At 44.6% G+C, this 25462-nt stretch overlaps 1 protein-coding gene across 1 annotated transcript in view; it reads right to left on the bottom strand.

The window, feature by feature from the left end:
- Positions 1–6572: 6572 nt before the first annotated feature.
- The window catches only part of SUGP1 (SURP and G-patch domain containing 1), an 88870-nt gene continuing 69980 nt past the window's right edge, over positions 6573–25462 (bottom strand). The window contains 4 exon segments of the mRNA XM_030219740.1: positions 6573–9095; positions 9666–9795; positions 22974–23119; positions 23708–23814. Of these exon segments, the coding sequence (XP_030075600.1) occupies positions 9069–9095; positions 9666–9795; positions 22974–23119; positions 23708–23814 (410 nt within the window). The 3' untranslated portion in view covers positions 6573–9068.

Genomic DNA, 25462 nt, shown 5'->3' with positions numbered 1-25462 from the left:
ATGCACCTGGTTCCCGAGGTCCTCATCCTTAGACCAGGCAGGCAATGCCTCAGACACCAGGGAGGCACATTCCATAAGGTCCTCCTCAAGCTCTCAACGCTTATCTGGAGGCAAGGCAATGGGATCTAATTGCAGTGCAGCTCCCTGCCGTTGTGCTGAGCTCACTCTGGGGGGGGGAGGGGAATCCATTCCAGAAGCATCTCTGGGGCCTGCCGAACCGGCAGCGCCCTAAGGGACAAAGCAGGCAGAGGGAGATTGGGTCTCAATGCACCAGGCAAGATGGTGGCGGTTCCTGCCAAAACCGGCACACCTGCCCCAGTGGGCTCACCCAAGGACAGGCCCACCGAAGGTCCAGAACCTGAAGCCAGCAGAGCCAGGCCAGACTCCACACATCCAGCATCAGAGCACTCTGGAGTCAGGCAGAAGTTGCACTGCCCAGCTGCATCAACTCTCCGATGCTGACACACAGTGCAGCGCTTCAGAGGAGACATCGCTGCTGAAGAAAAACACCATGGGAATGCCACAGTCCCCACACCGAGCAACACACCAACCCAGTGGGAAGGCAAGGCAGGCAGCTGATTGGGACAAACAAGACACAGCCACAGTTTTTTTTTTTTCAGCGCATCTCTCTCCTCATCTCCCACAGAACCCAGAGACAGGACAAAGGCAGACCCCACAGCACTCAAGACTGTCAGTCTGCCAGAAGATAGCACCATACTGCCAAGGCATACCAATGGAATACCCTCACAGAAGGGGGGCAATGGGGGGGGGGGGGGGGGAACGACTCAGGCACCCAGGTTTGACACTCCCGGCGCAAGACACTGTCATACCGGGGTACAAATTATATCGTAGTGATAGGGTGAATCGGATTGGTGGAGGGGTAGCATTGTATATTAACGAGAGCCTTGAATCAAATAGATTGAAATTCTGCAGGAAACAAAACACTCCTTGGAATCACTGTGGATTGAAATTCCATGTGCAAAGGGGAAAAGGATAGTGATAGGAGTGTACTACCGTCCGCCTGGCCAGGACGAACAGACGGATGCGGAAATGTTAAAGGAAATCAGGGACGCAAACAAACTGGGCAACACAATAATAATGGGGGATTTCAATTACCCGCATATAGACTGGGTTAATGTAACATCTGTACACGCAAGGGACATAAGATTTCTTGATGAAATCAAGGACAGCTTCATGGAACAGCTAGTTCAGGAGCCGACAAGAGAAGGAAAAATACTAGACTTAGTCCTTAGTGGTGCTCATGATCTAGTGCAGGGGGTAACGATACGAGGGCCGCTTGATAACAGTGATCATAATATGATCGGTTTTGATATTGGCATTGAAGGAAGTGAAACTAGGAAATCAAGTATGCTAGCGTTTAACTATAGAAAAGGTGATTACGACAAAATGAGAAAAATGGTGAAAAAAAGACTGAAAGGAGCAGCTCGCAGAGTAAAAAACTTGCATCAGGCGTGGATGCTGTTTAAAAACACCATCCTGGAGGTTCAGGACAAATATATTCCACGTATTAGAAAAAAGGGAAAAAAGACTAAACGTCAGCCGGCGTGGCTAAACAGTAAGATAAAGGAAATCATTAGAGCCAAAAAACAATCCTTCAGAAAGTGGAGAAGAGAACCAACTGAAGTAACAGGATAGATCATAAGGAATGCCAAGCCAAATGCAAAGCGGAGATAAGGAGGGCAAAAAAGGACTTTGAGAAGAAATTAGCGTTGGAAGCAAAAATACATAGTAAAAATTTTTTTAGATACATTAAAAGCAGGAAACCGGCCAAAGAGTCGATTGGGCCGCTGGACGAAAATGGTGTTAAAGGGGCGATCAGGGAGGACAAAGCCGTAGCGGAGAAATTAAATGAATTCTTTGCTTCGGTCTTCACCGAGGGAGGATTTGGGGGGGACACAGGTGCCGGAAAGAATATTTGAAGCGGGGGAGTCGGAGAAACTAAACAAATTCTCTGTAACCTTGGAGGATGTAATGGGTCAGTTCAGCAAGCTGAAGAGTAGTAAATCACCGGGACCTGATGGTATTCATCCCAGAGTATTAATAGAACTAAAAAATGAACTTGCGGAGCTACTGTTAGAAATATGCAATCTGTCCCTAAAATCGAGTGTAGTACCGGAAGACTGGAGGGTAGCCAATGTTACTCCGATTTTTAAGAAGGGTTCCAGAGGAGATCCGGGAAATTATAGACCGGTGAGTCTGACGTCGGTGCCGGGCAAGATGGTGGAGGCTATTATTAAGAATAAAATTGCAAAGCATATACAAAAACATGGACTGATGAGACAAAGTCAGCACGGATTTAGTGAAGGGAAGTCTTGCCTCACCAATCTAATGCATTTTTTTGAGGGGGTAAGCAAACATGTGAACAATGGGGAGCCGGTTGATATTGTATATCTGGATTTTCAGAAGGCGTTTGACAAAGTGCCGCACGAAAGACTCCTGAAGAAATTGCAGAGTCATGGAATCGGAGGTAGGGTATTATTATGGATTAAGAACTGGTTGAAAGATAGGAAGCAGAGAGTAGGATTGCGTGGCCAGTATTCTCAGTGGAGGAGGGTAGTTAGTGGGGTCCCGCAGGGGTCTGTGCTGGGTCCGTTGCTTTTTAATGTATTTATAAATGACCTAGAGATGGGAATAACTAGTGAGGTAATTAAATTCGCCGATGACACAAAATTATTCAGGGTCGTCAAGTCGCAGGAGGAATGTGAACGATTACAGGAGGACCTTGCGAGACTGGGAGAATGGGCGTGCAAGTGGCAGATGAAGTTCAATGTTGACAAGTGCAAAGTGATGCATGTGGGTAAGAGGAACCCGAATTATAGCTACGTCTTGCAAGGTTCCGCGTTAGGAGTTACGGATCAAGAAAGGGATCTGGGTGTCATCGTCGATGATACGCTGAAACCTTCTGCTCAGTGTGCTGCTGCGGCTAGGAAAGCGAATAGAATGTTGGGTGTTATTAGGAAGGGTATGGAGTCCAGGTGTGCGGATGTTATAATGCCGTTGTATCGCTCCATGGTGCGACCGCACCTGGAGTATTGTGTTCAGTACTGGTCTCCGTATCTCAAAAAAGATATAGTAGAATTGGAAAAGGTACAGCGAAGGGCGACGAAAATGATAGTGGGGATGGGACGACTTTCCTATGAAGAGAGGCTGAGAAAGCTAGGGCTTTTCAGCTTGGAGAAGAGACGGCTGAGGGGAGATATGATAGAAGTGTATAAAATAATGAGTGGAATGGATCGGGTGGATGTGAAGCGACTGTTCACGCTATCCAAAAATACTAGGACTAGAGGGCATGAGTTGAAGCTACAGTGTGGTAAATTTAAAACGAATCGGAGAAAATTTTTCTTCACCCACCGTGTAATTAGACTCTGGAATTCGTTGCCGGAGAACGTGGTACGGGCGGTTAGCTTGACGGAGTTTAAAAAGGGGTTAGATAGATTCCTAAAGGACAAGTCCATAGACCGCTATTAAATGGACTTGGAAAAATTCCGCATTTTTAGGTATAACTTGTCTGGAATGTTTTTACGTTTGGGGAGCGTGCCAGGTGCCCTTGACCTGGATTGGCCACTGTCGGTGACAGGATGCTGGGCTAGATGGACCTTTGGTCTTTCCCAGTATGGCACTACTTATGTACTTAAGAGAGACCCCCCCAGGTCTCAGCCCCTATCCAGCAGAGAGGTGGGAAAGAAATAACACAATTGTTTGCCAGGGTTTTTTTTGTTTGTTTAAAAAAAAATCCAAACAGAACAGCAGCTCCAATAGTACTATCCAGTAACCAAAACCCAGGGCCCCCAACCAACTGGACTGCACAGGCTTACCACTGCTATCATCTGCTGAGACTGAAAACAGATGAAAGGGGGACTGCACATCCCACTTACAGGCTTACTTGTAGCTCAGTTTGTTCTCCGTCTCCATCTGCTGGTAGGAGTGCATAACCCATCTGTGCCAGTCTAGAGGGATGCAATAGGAAAACACCTTTCCAAGGTTGCTTTTAAATCTTAAACACTGGCTTATCTTGATTATTTCTTAAATACATTTCCAAACCTGTGTCATGTGTGGACCTTGACTAGCCTAAGCACTCAAGAGTTAGGGACTGAGTGTTTTTGTATAGAACTACCATGCCAGGAATAATACTGTAAACATTAGTGATAGGAGGGAGGACTATACTGGTATTAGCAAGGGTTGTACAATCCAGGGATTTATATGATATCTATGCTATTTCTAGTAGCCCAGCATCACAAAGACAAACTCACCATCACATAAAGACAAATTCAGATGGGTAATCACATATGCAGAAGGTCCAAAGGCAGCAATGAAAATGGTAACTGATCTTTATCATAAAGCATATGGGGAGGACTTAAAAGATGTATCCTTTGGAAGGAGGATGGGAAAAGGGAGACATGAGAGAGAGACATTAAAATATTTCCATGGTATAAATAGAGAGATGGGCCTCTCTCAATCAAAAGGAAGCCACAATCATAGGATGAAGGTGAACAGGGACAGAAATAAGCTAAGGATAGTGTATGTATGGAACAGCAATTCTAGTGCAGTTGATAGAAATGAGGGCTGTCTCATGTATTCTTCAAGGTGCTAACAGAGAGGATAGCATTGTAGAGCTTAGTATGGATAGGCAGACTTGATAAGGTGTACAGTCTTTATCTGCATCATTTTCTCAGTTTCTGTGCAGATAAAGCATTAAAGATATTCTCTTAATCGGTAATGTTTTATCCGTAACAGAAACAGAGAAAATGATGCAAAGACCATACTGTCTATCAAGTCTGCCTACCCACACCAAGTACTAAGCTCTACAATGCTAGCCTCTCTGTTAGCATCTCAATTCAAGAATGCATACAACAGTCCTCATTTCTATCGACTCCATTAGAATTGCTTTTTTTCACCCTTAGACATCTTCTACATTTGTCCCATGCATTCTTGAATTGAGATGCTGTCCTCATCTTCATCAGCTCCACTGGGCTTGCTGTTCCACACATCCACCATCCTTCTCAATAATCACAGTGACGAAAACCAGAACTAGAGCTGTACCGAATAGCATTTATTACTATTTGGCCAAATACAAATAATGAAAATTATTATTCAGCCAAACATGAATAATGGGCATCGAGCTTTAGCATGACAAATAATAAAAGAAACAATGTGAAATCAGTTCAAGTGTTTATTTCAATAGGATTTAAACACAGTAGAACCTCGGATTATTCGTATTCGAATTTAAATCACTATTTGGCTGAATACAAATAATGTATTTGGGGCACTATTCAGGCCCAAACTGAATATGAATATTTAGTATAGTTAACAGAATGGAAGCACATAGTGAAATATAATTGTGCCTGTGCAATTGAAAAGCAAAGAAGGAAACATGAACAAGGATGCACAGGTGAGATATAGCAAGCAGGGTACAGTCTATTGCACACAAGGAAAATAGCAAGACTTAAATGCAAAGGGTTTATTTCCCATTATCGTTAGGTTTCATAAATTGATAGTACATATTTTTGATGAAGCAGTGAGCCTGAAAACTGTATTATTTCATGGTGTATTTCTCTTAATTGGCCAGCAGATGGCACTTGTTTTGAGTTGTAAAGCTGTTGCAGAAAAAGACTCTCTCTCTCTTCTCCAGTTACAGCTTATGGAAAGACAATCTGCAGTACCATTGGGCAGCTACTTTCAGAATTGATGCCCCGCGCTCTGATTGGCCCTGGATTTCAAATCTAGCCTGAAGGTACTGGATTTTCTGGAGTAAAGTCTCAGCCAGGGAGCGGAGAGAGAAAGATCTCTTTACTGAGGCCCTGTGAGAAGCTACAGTTCCTGAACTCCCCAGGTAGTAACAAATGTTTAGTTTTATAATTGATCTATATTCAGTTACCTGCTATTGTCCGCTGATTTCACCTTTTTCTGTTCACTATTCAAGTTCTGTGACAATAACTCTTTTTTAGTTTATTGACTCTGCTGTCCTGGACTAAGAATCCTGGTTTGTGCTTTTGGGTCTGTGGATGCCTTCTGGGAGCTGTGGGACTTCTGGAGTGTGGTCCGTGTGTCCTAGAAATCACTAGGAAATAACCTGAGAGTGGGAAACTAGTCCAGAAGCAAGCGGACCCAGTTGGTTGGAGGAGGGTGCTAGTATACAGCACGTGCCCAGATGCAGGCAGGCCTGAGCAGACCCTCCAAGGTGGCCATAGGGTTAACTTCAGGCGGGTGCTAGGTGTTGTGTCACAATATTAGGCGCTTTCCAACAGTATTCATGTGTCTGTGTCAGACATTCCCAAAGTGCGTGTGTGTGTGTGTGTGTGTGTGTGTGTGTACGTACTATATACTAAAGTGCCCAAAGAGCTGGGAATTTGGAATGCCTGACACAGACGCATGAATACTGTTGGGCAAACACCTAGCACCCGCCTGGAGTTAACCCTATGGCCAATTTGGAGGGTCTGTCCCCAGCACTGCTCAGGCCTGCCTGCACCTGGGCACGTGCTCTATACTATACACGTGCTGCCGCCCCCCCCCCAAAAAAAAAAAAAAAAAAAATTTTTTTTTTGGGGGGGGGGGGGGGGGGGGGAGTTTGCTACTCACCATGGCTTAAGTGGGTAATGTCACTGAATATTGGCCCTGACTGCCGTGGCAGCAGCTGGGTAACGCTGGGATGGTGTGGAAATGGAATCAGCAGTTATGTGGTCAGCAGCCGTATTCAGTGCCAGTACCTGTCTAGCTAAGTGGGCAGATAGGAGTACTTTTGTGCAGTCCTATCTTTGCTAACTTAGCTATGTGGGTGCCAGCACTGTATATCAGTTGGAACCTGGCCCCCAGAGATTCAATACTGGTGCCTAGACCTGACTTGGTATTGATTATCTGGGCTTAGTTCTGCCCATGGCTTAAAAATGACTGACTGCCACAGGCTGAATATCAACTGGTTGGTGTTTGCATCCACTTGTAGTCAGGCCCCAATACCACTAATATCCTCTCTCTGATTTTAGTTCTTATTGATAAAAACCATGCAAGTGGGCAATTCAGTTCCTGGGGCTACAGCAGCACACAGCTTTCCCAAGGGGGAAGTTGTGGCACATGGTCACTAGAAGGTGCAGAATAAAATAACTCACAAATCCTTCAATCACTTCAGCTTTCCAGCTTACACACTGGAAAAAAAAAAGTCTACCTTGGGTAAGATTAAAGCTACAAGACAGCAAAATGCAGGAAGCACTCATTCTGGAGAAATGCTGCACTGGATCTAGATAATCTCCAGAGCTTTTAGCTATTTCTTTGTAGCAGAACACTCTTGGTACACCTGGGCCACAGGGGTACTCCACTAGACTGGAAGCACTGCCGAACTGAAGATTGTTGGGCAGCATCTTTTAGTTATCAAATCAAGTCTTGTATACCGCTAACTTCCCCTTTACAGGGTTCAGTGTGGTTTACATTCTAGGTAAGACAAAAGTCAAAAATGTTAGTGTGAGGTATGAGAACAATTAGAGACCACTGGTTATGCAGAAAAAAAGGCACAGAGGCTTTAAATCTGGGCCAGAATGAAGGTAGTGTTGTAAACTAAAGAACTCTACAGAATTAGAGTACCCACACACTGCAGTGTCACAAAAGTCATAGGCCTCTCAACCTTTAAAGCTGCAAGTTATCATCAGAGCCCAAGTTGTACAGCACAAATGTTGTCATAGGACCTTTGACCCTGCTTGCAAAGGGGTTAAAGCCTGAGTGTGCCTGTCGTCATATCTTTAACATTTCATGCTTGTTTCATGTAGCTCGCTGCTCTTTGTCCTATGTCTGAACTTTACTCACGAGGTTGGAACACAAACTACATTGGATCTATAACCAAATGTCATGAAAACGAGGTCGTGTGCTTCATGGAGAAAGCAGACATAGTTGTTGGACAAGTTGCTGTTCAGACTTGGGACACAGCAGGGGGGTACAAGATGCAGCTGGTTTAGCAGAAATAAAATTAAGCTCTATAAAAAGGCAGAACATTATTTATACTAGTGCAGGCTTTCACCCCCCCCCCCCCCAAAAAAAAAAAAAAAAATTAATTATGTACACACCCATAGCACAGACTGCAAGAATACTATTATTGCAAACTATCCCTGCACGTTTAATAAGCAGAACACAGCTAATAAAGCAGCTGACCAGAGGAAGCCAACATGTACTCCTCTTACTCCAAACAGGGGGCAGGGCAGACTAACACTGCAAAAAGACCAGGCCTCAGTCATCCACCCACAACTGGAATCTTACAGCTTTCAATGCAGTTTGCCCCATATAATGTGTGCACAAGGGAAGAAAAATGGCACTAATCACAAATAAGAAAAATAACTTAAGAAGCAGGTACATGGTAGGATCTTTACCCTCTAAAATAATCTGTTCTACAGTCCACCGTGGCCAGTCTGGTTAAAGGATATCCACAATAAATATGCAAGAAATTGCTCTGCATATAACAGAAGCAGTGTATGAAAATCTCTCTCAGGCATAATGAAAACCAGACTGCCCAGGAGATAGTCCAGGACTAGGTAAAGAACTGCTCTAAATGATAGGACCACCAGGAAAGTAGAGATGGATCACCAAAGGAACACTGTATTGTAGGGTAACAGGCAGTCCAGAAGAGCCCATACTTCTGCTTAAGTGCAGGGGCAGGACAGTTTCAGTGGACTCAGTACTTAAGTTTTCATAGAGTACTCACAGCCTCAGAAGATAAAGAATCCTCAAACAACTCTCAAAACACACATAAAACACCATTTCTAACTCCCTCTTTTCCCTTTATTTTTGGTATCTTTCTTTATACAACAAAGTTTTGTAGGCCCACCGCCTCTGGCTCAAACCATGCCCACCCACGTAGGGTACAACTCTGACCGGAGAGTAACCACATCTGGACTTATCTTCTGCTTACAGTGCTGGAAGTGAAACGTGCCAGACAGCCATTATGAACTCTCCTCCTATACTGCGATATGCACAAGAGAAACAGCAGAATGCAACTTTTACAATGTTTCACAAGAAAATTACAATGCCATTGAAAATAAGTGCGAGTTTCTCTTTGCTTCCTTTGAACACCATCAATAGTAGGGTCGTCTTGGGTTATTCTGTGGAGGGGAACAGAAAAATCAATCAGTAAGTTCGGAAACCACAATTCAGTTAGGCAGCTAGAGTACTGCAAGGGACACCAAGAAACAACCAATGCCTGCTAGCCACAGCAGTTACGCCTCTAAATGGGATCAGGGATCCACCAGATGAAAAGGCCCTCCTGTAAAGAGAGATTGTCTGTGAGGGTGCTACAACACAGCAGTGCATAGCAGTCACACTGCAGCCATGAGACAAGTCTAAAAATGCCAGAGCCTAGAATCTGATCTTCTCTTTTAAATCTTAAAATCCGGAAGGCTTAAACTTACCTTTCTGTTACAGTTGTGGGGATATTCATGAAGCACCTGAGTCTCCAAGCAATATGGAATAAGGACATGAACAGCCTTAAAGCACCAAGACTTGGTGCCATTGCACTGAAGCTCCTGCCAGGCAGAGCCAGTACAATGCACATCACTTCCCTTCACTAGTTAATATGTATAAATCATCCCACACATCTTCACTGATGGGACTGATGTCTGGGATTTAGAACAGTGTGGAAACAAATTCTGCCTGTAACTCCCAGAGTCACTTACCAAGGGGTTGGGTCGGAATCTATAGGCCAGCATCATCCTCTTTCGAAAGGCTTCATACTCATCATCATGTTTGGACAGTTCAGCTGGACGATCAATCCCAAACCCTGCTCCATCCACTGCTGTCAAACCCCTGAAAAGAACAAAAATACTGAACTGGGGACCTCTGGAAAGTAGAAATGCTACACAACTCGGCTCAGACTAACAGGGCAGGCTCAAGGGAATGTATGCTCTGTCTCACAAGAGAGTAGGCCCAGAAAGGCCAGCAGAGGAGGAAACTAGTTTGTCTCTGATGATGAAAGTGAATATAAATAACACCACCTTCTGTTCACCAGTGTATTGCTGCTCTTAATTGCAAAATTCACTTTAATGTAGAATGAACATGGGTGGGAAAGCTTAGAATGTTATTTCAGTAGCAGATGCTGAGCAACACGACTAGATTTACTAACCTGTGTTAACGCATAAACACAGGTCGGTAAATTCAGCCCAATGTCTCATCAGCTCAAGAACAGCACATTCTGAGCTCTGCACTATATTGTCACCTGTGAGGTTACTGAGTTTATTTTATTTATGTTAATTTATATACCGTATCTTATTGCATCTGCAAAACAGAACGGTTTACATATATATAAAAAAATTGGTATATACAAATAAACAGACATAGGAATTCCATTCATGACAGGAAAGCACAGCAATCAAGATAAACTACATAATAAATCAATACAAGTTAAAAATCTAATATCCAGTTAAGCTATCCCATTTTTCTTTGTCTTTTTGACCTTATCTCATTATGCTAAGTTCTGTTCTACGTAGCTTATAAAGAGAAAGGTTTTCAGAAGTTTTCGGTAATGGAGATAAGATTTCTCTAATCTGATCTCCTTTGGAAGGCTATTCCAAAGGGAGGGTGACAGGTAGAAAAAAGCCGATCTCCGTGTAGATTCCCACCTAGCCTTAGTAAGAGGGGGAATGACTAACCTGTTATCTGTTAGGGATCTGAGAGTTCGCATAGCGGTGTAGGGGATTGTTAAATTCGACAAGTAGCTAGGGTTTAATGTGTGAAAGGCTTTGTGTGTCAGGACAAGAGCCTTAAACTTTATTCTTGCTTCGACCGGGAGCCAGTGCAGATGATGCAATAAAGGTGTTGCTCGATCATCCCTCCGGGCCCTACAGATCATACGTGCTGCTGTATTTTGAATTCTTTGTAATCGCTTTAAGTTTGCTTGAGTAATCCCAGCATATACAATGTTACAGTAGTCTAAACGTGAAGTAATATATGCCGATGTCAGCGTTTTGAGAGAGTCCTTACTTATTGAATTTCTGACTGACCGAAGCCGTCTCAGATGAAAGAAAGATTTTTTCACTACATCGGATACTTGTTCCTCAAAGGTCAATGCGGAATCAATAATGACCCCGAGATATCTAAAAGACTTAACTGTTGGAATATTCTGACCAAATAGCACAGGTACCACAGAGGGATATGTGCCTTGCCCTACTATCCAAGATGTAGTAGTCTTATCCGGGTTCAGTACCAGCTGATGTGTTGTCAACCAGTCTGCTACTTTATCCAAGCATATTTGAATGGGTGTAAGATCTATGTTCGATGGTCTAACATAATGGATAAGCAAAAAATCATCTGCATATGAGTAAAAACTTATACCCATTGTTTGAATGAGGAGCGCCAGGGGACTGATGAATAGGTTGAACAGTAGTGGAGATAAGACCGAGCCCTGAGGAACTCCACATGATAAGTTGTAGGATGTGGAACAGGATTGCTGCTGAACTACTTTAAATGAACGATTCGTTAGGAAGGATATAAACCATTTCATAGTTGTCCCTGAAATACCAATCTCACTCAATCTATCAATGAGTAAGTTGTGATTGATTAGGTCGAAGGCCGCAGACAAATCTAATGAAACTACCAGGGCAATATAACCGAGTTCTAATTTTGCATGGATTTCATTAACAGTGAAGTCAGAATAGTCTCTGTACTGTGACCTTTCCTGAAACCCGATTGTCTGGGATGTAACAAATTTTTTGAATCTACATAAGTTTGCAACTGTCTAAATACTACTGTCTCTATAACTTTGGATAGAAAAGGAAGATTAGAGACTGGTCTATAGTTAGAAGGTAATAAGGGATCCAATGAGGCTTTCTTTAGACTAGGTTTTACTAGCGCTTCTTTCAAAATAGTGGGAACTATCCCATCAGAAAGGCTCAACATGACAATTGAGTACATAAACTGCTGGACTTCTAGCGAGTGTTTTTTCAACCATGCAGAAGGTATAGGATCCAACGAACTATAAGTAGGAGATAAACCTGCAACCAAGGTATATAATGATTCGGCAGACGGAATTTCAAAATCCTTCCAAGGTACCAATAGTTGTGAACTTGGGGAGTTGTCAGAATGACCGAGCCTTGGTACCCTTGGGAAGAGGGCTCTTAGTTTCTCGATTTTAGAGCTAAAGAACTTTGCTAGAATTTCAGAGTCAATAGTAGGCGATTCTCTCTTTTCGTTAGTTATTGTTGTCAAACGTTTCATAATTTGAAACAGTTTTTTCTGCGAAATGGCTGCTTCTTTTATCTCTTTTGAGAAGTACGTAGTTTTAGCATCCTTTAATTGTGATAAATAGTATTTTTTACACTGTTTGCACTTTTCTTGTAATTCTGCGGTCTTATGCTTACGCCATTGGCGTTCAGCTCTACGTACCTGTTGTTTACATAATTTTAATCCTGGATGGTACCAAGGTTGGGAACGTTTCATTGTTATATTAATTGTTTTTTCCGGTGCAATATCGTCAAGGGCTGCTGAAAGAACTTGGTTCCATATTTTGATTTGGTCATCTATTGGGTGTGTATCAAAATTTAGTGGGAACTTATTTGCTAAAGAAGGTAAAGATGTCAAATCGATTTTATTTAGACTCCTGGTTTTAATTTGAGCTGGAAGGGAAGTGAATAGATGCTAATCCATAAAATAACACAGACAGGAGCTATGAATCAGAGACAAGCCAGGAGGTGCTTTATTTTTTTTTCCAAATAGACATTATCACCATACAGTTAACAGAAAAGCGAAGATACTTACCTGTAGCACGTATTCTCCGAGGGCAGCAGGATTTATATTCTCACAAATGGGTGACGCCTATCTGCATCACCCGGTCTGGCATTTACCAAAGCTAAATGAGAGCTTTGTGGAGCGCAAGCCATGCTCTACCACGCATGCGAGAATGCCATCCCACCCGTCGCGCGAACGTGGTCTCCTCAGTTTAATACTATAGTAAAAAATAAATAAATAAAGTAAAACTAACAAAGGAGACACCACCAATGGGTAGTGGGAGGGATTGTGAGAATACAAAGCCTGCTGTCCTCAGAGAATATCTACATAAGAACGTAAGAATAGCCATACTGGGTCAGACCAATGGTCCATCTAGCCCAGTAGCCTGTTTTCCAAACAGTGCCCAATCCAGGTCACAAATACCTGGCAGAAACCCAATTGGCAGCAACATTCAATGCTACCAATCCCATGGTAACATTGGGCCTCCCCTCATTAGCGGTGTCACCCACGAGTGTCACATTTCTCCACAAATATTTTAGTAAATACTCATACCCTAGCTGCATCTTAGGCAAACAGCCCAAATTTTAATGCCCAACAACCAACAGCTGTGACCTCCCACCCCACTCCCATTTCCCAAATATATATCCAACACCACAAAATCCCAACGAGTATTTTGATGGGGTGGGTAAAGACAAGAAAAATACATGGGGGGGGGGGGGAGGAGGAGAAACTCGCCAAAACCTTACCTACCCTATCCGTCCCCACCCAATACTCAGTGTCCTCTAGCCCACCAAACATTTCCTCACAATTCCTTCCCACAGCTCCACCTATTCTTTTTTTAAACCCACCAATTCAATTCCTCCCGTTTCTTCTCTACCCCTTAACCTGATGCTAGCTGCTACCACCAATCATAACTTGTCCTACAACTTCCCTTTTTCAACTTCACCCCCCTCCCTACCCCCCATCTTTTTCCCACAGGTACCTGGCTCTGCTAATGTTATCCACCTGCCAGTTAAAACTGATGGGTCCCCTTTTATTTCTTTGGTTATTTGCCAATAATAGTGCACACACTATGAAAACAATGCCCCCTATGTGGAGAGAGGGTGCACTCTTTTCCCACTAGGACTGGATGTGGATGCACACGTAAGCTTGCAAATGCACAATAGTTTCACTATTGTTGCACTGTCAGGAAAGAGTATATTCTCTTTCCACACAGTATGCACTGTTTTCAAAGTGTGCGCCCTATGATTGGTGAATGACAAAACACATGTATTTTTGTTCTGATCGTTTTCAATTGGTAATAAGATGCAACAACATAGGATATACTGTTGGTATTGCCTATGGCATTGCAAACAGGCCATCCCTATTTGACAATAACCCTTGGAAAGTTTTGTCTTTAGAATCTTCTAGCTTAAAAATAAAAAGTAGCTATTAAGCTTTAGCAAAATAAGCTCTCTCAGAGGACAAGCAGGCTTCTATATTCTCACAAGTGGGGAATTCCTAGCATCCAGGCTCACCAAAAACTTGGTCAATTGGGCCTCGCAATGGCAAGGACATAACACAGATTAACCTGAAACTATATACATCTGAATGAGAGTACAGCCTGGAACAGAGTAAAACAGGACTAGGAGGGTAGAGTTGGATTCTAGACCCCAAACAGATTCTGCAACACTGTCTGCCCGAACAGACTATCGTATCGGGTATCCTGCTCAAGGTAGTAGTGTGATGTGAATGTGTAGACTGAAGCCCACATCGCAGCCTTGCAAATTTCTTCAATGGAGGCTGACCTCGTGGGCTACCAATGCAGCCATGGCTCTGACATTATGAGCCGTGACATGACCCTGCAAGGCCAGCCCGGTCTGGGCATAAGTGAAGGAAATGCAATCTGCCAGCCAAATTGAAATGGTGCATTTCCCAATGGCGACCCCCATCCTGTTGGGATCAAAAGAAACAAAAAGCTAGGTGGACTGTCTGTGGGGCCTTGTCCATTCCTTGTAGTAGACCAATGCTCTCTTGCAATACAGGGTCGTTCACATAGACCTCTGACACCACTTTCAGAAAGAACTTAGGGTGTATGCGGAGGACTACTCTGTTGTGATGAAATTTAGAATAAGGTGCATCCACTACTAAGGCCTGAAGCTCACTGACCATATGAGCTGAAGTAACAACCACCAAGAAAATCACCTTCCAGGTCAAGTGCTTCAGATGGCAGAAATTCAGAGGCTTGAAAGAAGCTCTCATCAGCTGGGTGAGAATGACACTGAGATCCCATGACACTGGTGGTTTGACAGGGGGCTTTGATAAGCGAACTAAAGGCTGGCAAGAGACGGGCTTACCTTCTACATGTTGATAAGCACTAATTACACTAAGGTGAACCCTTACGGAGTAAGTGTAGAAGGTATTCAAACAGAGTCTGTGTAGGGCCAGCAAGGGGATCTAGGGCTTTGCTCTCTCACACCAGAGAGCAAACCTCCTCCATTTAAAAGCGTAACACCTCTTAGTGGAATCTTTCCTGGAAGCCAGCAAGACCCAGGAGACACCCTCCGAGAGACCCAAGGAAGCAAATTCTAGGTTCTCAACATCCAAGCTGTGAGAGCCAGAGACTGGAGGCTGGGATGCAGAAGTGACCCCTCGTTCTGAGTGATAAGGGCTGGAAAACAGTCCAATCTCCACGGTTCTTCGGAGGTTAATTCCAGAAGAGGGAACCATACCTGCCACGGCCAGTATGATGTGATCAGAATCATGGTTCCATGGTCTTACCTGAGTTTCAAAGATTTTCTCACTAGAGGTATTGGAGGATACACATATAGAAGACCTGTCCCACAACTGAGGCAGAAGGCTAGTCTGTTATGGGCCTGAAGCCTGGAACAGAACTGAGGGACCTTGTGGTTGATCTGAGTGGCAAAAAGATCCACCGAGGGGGTACCCCACGGTTGGAAGATCTTGCAGGCTATGCCCATATTGAGAGACCACTCACGCGGTTGCATTATCCTGCTCAGTCTGTCAGCCAGGGTATGTTGTTTGTGCCCGCCAGATAAATGGCTCGAAGGAACATGCCATGTTGGTGAGCCCAATGCCACATCCGGACCGCCTCCAGACACAGAGGACGTGATCCAGTGCCCCCCTGCTTGCTGGTGTAATACATTGCAACTTGATTATCTGTTTGGATGAGAACAATTTGGTGAGATAGCCAATCTCTGAAAGCCTTTACAGGGGTCCAGATCGCCCGAAGCTGATCTGAAGATTCGTTTTCTGGGAGGACCAAGCACCTTAAGTGTGAAGCAAATCAATATGAGCTCCCCATCTCAGGAAAGATGCATCAGTTGTCAGCACTTTTTGCGGCTGAGGAATTTGAAATGGAAGTCCCAGAGTCAAATTGGGTCCACCACTGAAGAGAGTGTACAAGCTCTGGGGACACTTGGATAACATCTTCTAGACTCCCCCTGTCTTGATACCACTGAGAAGCCAGGATTCATTGAGCTGATCTCATACGAAGATGTGTCATGGGTGTAACGTACACTGTGGAAGCCATGTGGCCCAACAATCTCTGCTGAGAGGCACGAACCGTGGACGTGACACAAGATTGTCTGCTCTCATCTCCAGGAGGTAGGCTTGAACAGTGTCAAGCAGGGCTCCTATGAACTCCAATCGCTGGACAGGGCACAGATGAGACTTGGGATAGTTTAAAATGAACCCTAGTAGCTCAAGCACCTGAAGTCATCCATATGGACTCCTGAGCACCCTCCTCCGAGGTGCTCTTCACCAGCCAATCGTCAAGATATGGGAACATATGGACTCCCATTCTGTGTAGTGACGCTGCAACTACCGCTAGACATTTGGTGAAGACCCTGGGAGCTGATGCGAGGCAAAAAGGCAACACGAGGACTGAAAGTGATGTGTTCCCAGCTGAAATCAAAGATACTTCCGATGGGCTGAAAGTATATGCATCTTTATAAGTCCAGCGAGCATAGCCAATCTTTTCTGAATCATTGGGAGAAGGGTGCCCAGGGAAACCATCCTGAACTTTTCTCGGACTAAAAATTTGTTCAAGGTCCTTAGGTCTAAGATGGGACTCATCCCCCGTTTTCTTCTGCACAAGAAGTACCTAGAATAGAATCCCTGCCCTTCCTTCCCTGGTGGAACGGGTTCGTCCGCATTGGCCTTCAGAAGGGCGGAGAGTTCCACTGCAAGTACCTGCTTGAGCTGAAAGCTGAATGAATGAGCAATTTGGAGGTTTCAGATGTCAATTGAGGGCAAATCCAAGATGGACAATTTAAAGAACACACTGGTCGGAGGTTATGAGGACACCTTTGGTGAAAAAATTTCAGCCTCCCCCTGACCAGCAAGTTGTCCGGGACAAACACTTACTGCAGCTATGCTCTGCTGGAGCCAGTCAAAAGCTTGTCCCTTCCTTTGCCTGGGGAGCAGCAGGGGCTTTAGGCGCACGTTGTTGATGTGAACCAGCTCGCTGGGGATGAGCCCGAGTAGGCAGGCGAGCCGAAGAGTTGTACCTATGCCTGGGATAGTAATAGGAACTCCTCCTTTGCTTGCAAAAAGTCCTCCTGAGGAGGTTGATGCAGAAGGCACCCGGTGTGAGAAAGGAGAGATGGTATCTCTGGGTTAGTTGATTTGGTCAGCGACCTCTTCAATTGTCTCTCCAAAAGGCTATTCCCCCCCCCCCCCCCCGGGCAAAGGGCATCCGCCAACCTCTGCTGAACAGAATGTTCCAAGTCAGAAACACACAGCCATGAGAGTCTGCGCATTGCTATACTTTGAGCAGAGATCCTGGATGCCACATCAAAAGTGTTGTACATGCCCCTGGCCAAGAACTTTCAACACACCTTCTGCTGCTTGACCAACTGGTGAAAAGGCTCAGCTTGCTCCGGAGGGAGCGTGTCAACCAAGTCCGACAGCTGGCGCACCGAGTTTCACAAGTAAACGCTCGTGAAGAGCTAGTAAAATTGTATACGGAAAATGACCATTGAAGCCTGGTACATCTTCCTCTCAAAAGAATCCAGGGTTCTAGCTTGTCTGCCTGGGGGTGTCGAGGCATAGTCCCTGGAACTCCTGGCTCTTTTGAGAGCGGATGCCACCACAATGGAATTGTGAGACAACTGAGGCCTATCAAAACCAGGCGCACTGTGGAGCCAATACTAGATGTCAATCTTCTTGGGCATGACAGGGACCAACAGAGGGGACTCCCAGTTTCTGATGAAGGCTTCCTTAAGTACCTCGTGGACAGGTGCAGTCACAGCCTCCTTAGGAGGAGATGTGTAGTCCAGGACCTCGAGCATCTTAGCCCTGGGCTCAGCCTCCACTTCCAAAAGGAAATGGAATGGTATCAGTCATTTCCTTTACAAAAGATGGAAATGAAAGGCTCTCCGGAGACTTTCTTCTTTCAGGTGGAGGGGAGGGTTCAGAGGGAATCCCTAAAGACTCGTCCGAAGAAAAGTACCTGGGATCTTCCTCTGAATCCTATGAGCACTCCTTTTTGGTGTCAGACAGTATCTCCCAATGGGACTGTCGACAACGAACCTCCTTCAGTGCCGAGGACCCACGTCCTTGAGAGCAGCATCGAGAAGTCGATTCCCGTCTCGACTCCAGCGAAGATTCCTTCACCAATGTCGAGGCTGTGCCGGCTTAGGTGGCAGTCGACACCAGGGCTGCAAGTGGCGCTAGAGGCTGCACGACACAAAGCAGGGTCGTAACAGGAGGCAGGTTAGGCGCAAGCACCCCCAATGACGATGCACACCATTGCATAAGGCCATCCAGTAGCTCAGGGAGCAAGGCCCGGATGCACTCATTGAGGGCCAACACTGGGAAAAGCTAAGGTGCTGGTGGAGGCACAGGTTGCAAAACCACTGGGGTTGACACAGGAGCTGAATCTTGGCTGCTATGAGACAGGCACATAGGTACCTCTTGTATGGAGGGGGAACAGTTCTCCTTGCGCAGAAGCTTCATGGATACCGAATCCTTCAACGCCCCGACATCATGTGTCGAGGGTGACCAATAACGATGCTTCTTTGCCTTCACTCGAAGCATGTTACAAAGGCTCCTCGGTGCAGAGGAAGACATCAAATCCTCACGTCGGTTCAGGTCTAACAATGGACGATCCCGGAGGCCCCTTGAAGCAGGAGGCCTTGAGGTGGGTGGAGACCCACTCATAAATACATAAGCATTGCCATACTGGGACAGACCAAAGGTCCATCAAGCCTAGCACCCTGTTTCCAACAGTGGTAAATCCAGGTCACGAATACCTGGCAAGATCCCAAACAAGTACAACATTTTATGCTGCTTATCAGTGGATTTTCCCCAAGTCCATTTTAATAATGGTCTATAGACTATTCCTTTAGGAAGCCATCCAAACCTTTTTTAAATCCTGCTAAACTAACCACCTTTACCACATTCTCTGGCAAAGAATTCCAGAGTTTAATTACACCCTGAGTGAAGAAATATTTTCTCCAATTTGTTTTAAATTTACTTTGTAGCTTCATTGAATGCCCCCTAGTCCTAGTATTTTTGGAAAGAGTAAACAGATGCTTCACATTTACCCTTTCCATTCCACTCATCATTTTATAGCCCTCTATCATATCTCCCCCTCAGCCGTCTTTTCTCCAAGCTGAAGAACCCTAGCCGCTTTAGCTTTTCCTCATAGGGAAATCATCCCATCACCTTTATCATTTTCGTCGCCCTTCTCTGCACCTTTTCTAATTCCACTATATCTTTTTTGAGATGCGGCGACTAGAATTGAACACAATATTCAAGGTGCAGTCGCACCATGGAGCGATACAAAGGCATTATAATGTACTCATTTTTGTTTTTCATTCTTTTCCTAATAATACCTACCATTCTAATTGCTTTCTTAGCCACTGCAGCACACTGATCAGAAGGTTTCAATGTATCATCAACGATGACACCTAGATCCCTTTCTAAGAGGTCTGTGACTCCTAACGTGGAACCTTGCATGACGTAGCTATAATTCGGGTTCCTCTTTCCCACGTGCATCACTTTGCACTTGCTCACATTAAACATCATCTGCCATTTAGACGCCCAGTCTCCCAAGGTCCTCTTGTAATTTTTCACAATTCCCTTGCAATTTAACAACTTTGTATAACTTTGTGTTGTCAGCAAATTTAATTACCTCACTAGTTACTCCCATCTCTAGGTCATTTATAAATATGTTAAAAAGCAGCAGTCCCAGCACAGACCCCTGGGGAACCCCACTAACTACCCTTCTCCATTGAGAATACTGACCATTTAATCCATTCTCTCCGTTTTCTATCTTTTAACCAATTTTTAATCCACAATAGGACACTACCTCCTATCCCATGACTCTCCAATTTCCTCTGAAGTCTTTCATGAGGTACTTTGTTAAACGCCTTCTGAAAATCCAGATACACAATATCAACTGGCTCACCTTTATCCACATGTTTGTTCACCCTTTCAAAGAATGTGAGGAACGATTTCCCTTCACTAAATCCATGTGGGCTTTGTCTCATTAATCCATGCTTTTGAATATGCTCTGTAATTTTGTTCTTTATAATAGTCTCTATCATTTTACCCGGCACCGACGTCAGGCTCACCGGTCTATAATTTCCCGGATCTCCTCTGGAACCTTAAAAAAAAAAAAAAATCGGCGTTACACTGGCCACCTTCCAATCTTCCGGTACCAGGCTAGATTTTAAAGATAAATTACATATTACTAATAGTTCTGCAAATTCATTTTTCAATTCTATCAGTACTCTGGGATGGATCCCATCCAGTCCAGGAGATTTGCTACTCTTCAATTTATCTAATTGCCCCATTACATCCTCCAGGTTTATACAGATTTCATTCTGTTTCTCCAACTCGCCAGCTTTGAATACCATTTGTGGCACCAGTATCTCTACCAAATCTTCTTTGGTGAAGACTGAAGCAAAGAATTCATTTAATCTCTTTGCTATGGCTTTGTCTTCCCTGATCGCCTCTTTTATCCCTCAGTCATCTAGTGGTCCGATTCTTTTGTTGGCTTCCTGCTTTTAATGTACCTAAAAAAAAATTTTACCATGTGTTTTTGCCTCCAACACAATCTTTTTTTCAAAGTCCCTCTTTGCCTTCGACTTGACATTCCTTATGTTGTTTCTTATTATTTGCAGTCGGTTCCTTCTTCCATTTTCTAAAGGATTTTTTTTTAGCTGTAATAGCTTCCTTCACCTCACTTTTTAACCATGCCGCCTATCATTTGGTCTTCTGTCCTCCTTTTTTAATACACGGAATATATTTGACCTGGGCTTCCAGGATGGTATTTTTGAACAGCATCCACGCCTGATGAAAAATTTTGACCCTCGCAGCCACCGTTCTTCTCATTTTATCAAAGTCTCCTTTTTGAAAGTTAAACGCTAATGTATTGGATTTCCTGCGTATACTTACTCCAAAGCTAATATCAAATCTGATCATATTATGATCACTGTTATCGAGTGGCCCCAGCACCATTACCTCCCGGACCAGATCATGTGCTCCACTAAAGACTAAGTCTAGAATTTTTCCTTCTTTTGTCGGCTCCTATACCAGCTGCTCCATAAAGCAGTCCTTGATGCTTCACTGCTCCCAGTGTCTATGGGTCTAGTAGCAGCCATGACTACCGACACTCCAAATGCTGGTGCAATGCTCAACATTGAGGAAATGGACTTAGCTCCAAAAAGCCTCTCTTGCTGAGGCCTCTTCTTCATGCAAAGATGGAGAACACAGTTAGCAGGACTATGGTTGGGCCCAAGACACTGCAGACACCGAGAATGGGTGTCCTTCCCAGATATTGTCCAATTGCACCGGGTACAACGCTTGAAGCCACTGGGAATCTTCATCAGCTAAATTAAATGACACGATGGTGCCTGAAAAAGGGGCAAGGCACGGAAAAAGGAAAGGGAAAGTCACAGCTGAAGTCAGGGCCTAAAAGTGGCCTGATGACGAAGGAAAAACAGAAACTCAAAACCAGGCAAAATAATGAAATTAAAGAAAAAGAAAAACGGAGGTTCCAACAACAGGAACACAATTAAGAAACGAAAAAATAGCCGGAAGGCACAAAAAGTAGCTAAGACCGAGCGAATGAGGAGATGGTAAGAAAAAGAACATTCTCCTCACGTGGAAAAAGAACTTAGGAGACTACATTTGCGTGATGAGTGGAAAGGCACTTGCACTCCACAAAGCTCTCATTTAGCTTTGGGTAAATGCCGGACCAGACGATGCAGATCGGCGTCACCCACTTGGTGAGAATATAGAAGCTTGCTTGTCCTCTGAGAAAAAATTCTTTAAAATGGTGACACTTATTGCTGTTTAAACATGGAACATGTATCTGCCAAATTAGTCTTATTCGTATGAATCATATTAGTCACTTAAGTCAGATCCAACATCACCACCTAATGGCCATCACATGATTTGCAGACTGGTGTGTACAGCTGGGATGCAGCAGATAAGCAACAGAATATAAAGTTGTCACATTTTCTGCATTAAAAGCCAAGCAATTATAAAGCCTGATTGACAGGAAAAAGGGAATTAGTGAAGAGAAGAGAAATGAAGTGCTAGGACTGGGTCTTCTAAAGTAGTCTCACTTTGGGAGAACATGTGTAAACATCCACCTTGTGTTATCCCCCTCTTCCCATACCTCTGGCTGTTAGTGTGCTGCTGATCTTTCGTGCTTTCAGCTCAGTTGAAACCTGCCCCAGGATCCAGGGTTCTTTGCCTGCAGTAAAACGTTTCCTCTGCCCTCTCATGTTCATTTTCTTTTCCCTAAACCCTATCCTAGTCAAAGTTATTTAGTGCAGTGGCAATCCTTGAGCTAGAAGGCAAAGACCACAGCTATCATGATCTGGTGGCCATGAGGTACTGCCTTGATAGTGGCATTAATACTCTCCCCCTTCTAGGGCTGTGAAGGCTTCCTTCCCAGTGATCGGAGGCAGTGCTCTGTAAGCATGGTCTTTGGTGACAACATCCCACAGTCCCCTGATATTCCTGCAGAAACTATAATCATACATGAGATTTTTTTTTTAATTCATGGGACAGAGCAAAGATGGAACTTGCTTCCTCCCATGAATAAAGGCTTTACTTTCTATCAAGGGAAAACACATTTAACTTGGAAAATCAAGATCTCCAAGTAGGCAATCTCCTATTTTCACGGACATAAACACAATGGCTGTCCAAAGTAATGGGGACAAGGCCCAGCTGAGAACAGAATCATGGAGGTACACATGCACAGGGTCCTTAGTGTTAGAAAGACACGGGTTTCCTACTTGTTAACAGGATTTTTAATTCCCTGTCCCTCAGAGCCCAGCCCGTCGCCTTCCTTCCAACCCATCTTCATCAGCATCTGGTAGCCAATGTTTTCCATGGTCAGCTTGAACTCCTTGTATTCAGAGTAATCTGGTTCCCGACCCTCCTGCAATGGGAGAAAGCAGTATAAAGATGTGAAAGGAAGACAAAATTCAAGCCCTAGTCCATATCTCCCTAAAGACTCATTCACTGATCACATTTAGGGTGATTGGGGGGGGGGGGGGGGGGGGCGGGAGACGGCGTGCACTCCCCTTGGCCAGAGTGTAATGTAAGAGACATGACTTGGCAGGGAAAGCAGATAAACACATTCCATGAATATGATGAACAGGGGCACTTCAGACACTCTCTCCCTCTAACTCACAATGGCAGTAGTTACTGCTCACCACTCATGCTATCTGATGAGTAGGGTGGAACCGGGGTGAGCTCGAGGCAATGGGGATTGAAACGAGCCGTCCCCCGTCCCCAAACACACCAAATAAGTAGGAAAATCTAAGTGAAATTGGTCTCTTTTTGTTTAGAAGTGCTGACAAATGCATGCATTTTCAGCTAGTGCAAAAGAAGTGTGTTTTGAGGGTATAAGCAACTTGCTCTCATCTGATCAGTATGGAGAGATTGACATTATTTGACACAGCTCTCAGTGAGCTACAGCAGGGTGTCGGGGTGTGCTGTTCTATAGTAGTGCGGACACACATACCTTCAGTGCCTTGAATGTCTCCATGAACCGTTCCAACTCATCAGGTGGCAGGAAGTCTCCAATGAAGTGCTTCCCGTGTCCCATTTCAGTCAGCTGTTCCGCCCATTCTGCAAGGCAGATAGAGAAAGTAAGGACCCCTCTTCTTTAGTGAAGAAGTCTCCCCCTCTGCTGCTGCTCTTTGAAAATCAGAGAAAATACTAGAAAGATGCAAGGAAACCAAGAAAAAGAGCCAAAAACCACAAAAACATTTTTTATCTGGCAAGAGTGAACAGCAGGGAGCACACCTTTTCACAGAATGGCGAGTCTGTAGGACAGTCAAACAGAAGAGATAAAACAAAAAGGTGAAATTAGGCCTTACCTGCTAATTTCCTTTCCTCTACGCCCTCCAGACTGGTCAAGACGCTTGGGTTATGCATGCCTACACCAGCAGAGGGAGACTGAGAATACCTGAATTTGGACACTGTATATCTGTCCTGTGCAGAACCCTAACCAGCCAGTACACAGATAACCAAGCAGAGAAAGAAATGAAGAAATAAACACCCTAGAACCCTGTACTTTGACTCCCCACAAAATTACCTGTGCTTCCGCAGAAAGAGCGCAACCAGCGACATGACCTGCACCAGTCTTCCACCAGAAACTAGACCTGGTTTCTTTTGACAGGAATTGTACACATGCGTACTAGTAAACAACCACAGCAAACTCAGGCTCAAACACAAGAAACAACACCATAATGAAACACAGGGTGGGCTCTTGACTGGTCTGGAGGGTCTAGAGCAGGGGTAGGCAACTCCTGTCTGCGGCTCTCGAGGACCAGAGTTGCCTATCCCTGGTCTAGAGGAAAGAAAATTAGCCCGAAAACCAGACGTCAAAACCACCGCTCCAAAACCAGCATCCTCTTTCGCCTGCACATTGATTCTATAATGTTTCACAAAAGAATGCAAAGACCACCACACCACCGCTCTGCTAGTGTCCTGTGATGGAATAAACTGCTCTCAGCCCAGGAGGAAGCCAACCCCCTAGTGGAATGTGGACTTAACCACAGACACATTGCGACCCTTGAGCAAATAAGCTGAAGCAATCACCTCCTTCAGCCACCGGGCTAGAGTCGCCTTGGAGGCAGCCGCTCCCTTCTTAGGACCTCCATAAGGAACAAACAATCTATCCGAAGTATGAAAGTCCTGCGTCCTCCTCAGATGCCACAAAACTTTTCACATCCAATTTCACTAAGCGACGTTGAGTCGAATCCCCTGCTCTATTTCCCCAGAAACGGCAAGGAGATCAACTGAAAGTCTCAAACAACCTTGGGCAGAAAGGATGGAACTGGTTTCAGCAAAATCTTCTCCTTGGAAAAGGACAAGAAAGGACAAAGCCTGCAACTCAGAAATCCTTTGTGCGAAAGAAATGGTAACCAAAACACCATCTTTAAGATCTTTACAGGTGCTCGCCTCCAGCAGTTTGAAAGGCGCATCCACGGACACCATGGGGCCTAAGAAGCTTCACCTCACGCAGAAAACGGGCCACATCTGGTGAAGAAGCCAAGGACACTCCCTGGACTTTCAGAGCCATCCTGAAGAAACTTCAAAATCTTTGCGATTGAAGCATGCAAAGGCCAATAAAACTGACCTTGACACCGGATTTCAAAAATACGCCACACTCTCACATAGGCCAAAGAGGTAGACCGCTTATGCGACTGCAGCATAGTAGAAATTACTTTAGAATAACCTTTCCTCCTTAACTGATCCCTCTCAAGAGCCA

Source organism: Microcaecilia unicolor, chromosome 11, assembly GCF_901765095.1.
Source record: "Microcaecilia unicolor chromosome 11, aMicUni1.1, whole genome shotgun sequence".
In the NCBI taxonomy this organism is placed as follows: Eukaryota; Metazoa; Chordata; class Amphibia; order Gymnophiona; family Siphonopidae; genus Microcaecilia; species Microcaecilia unicolor.
This window is presented reverse-complemented; position numbering and strand designations above follow the sequence as displayed.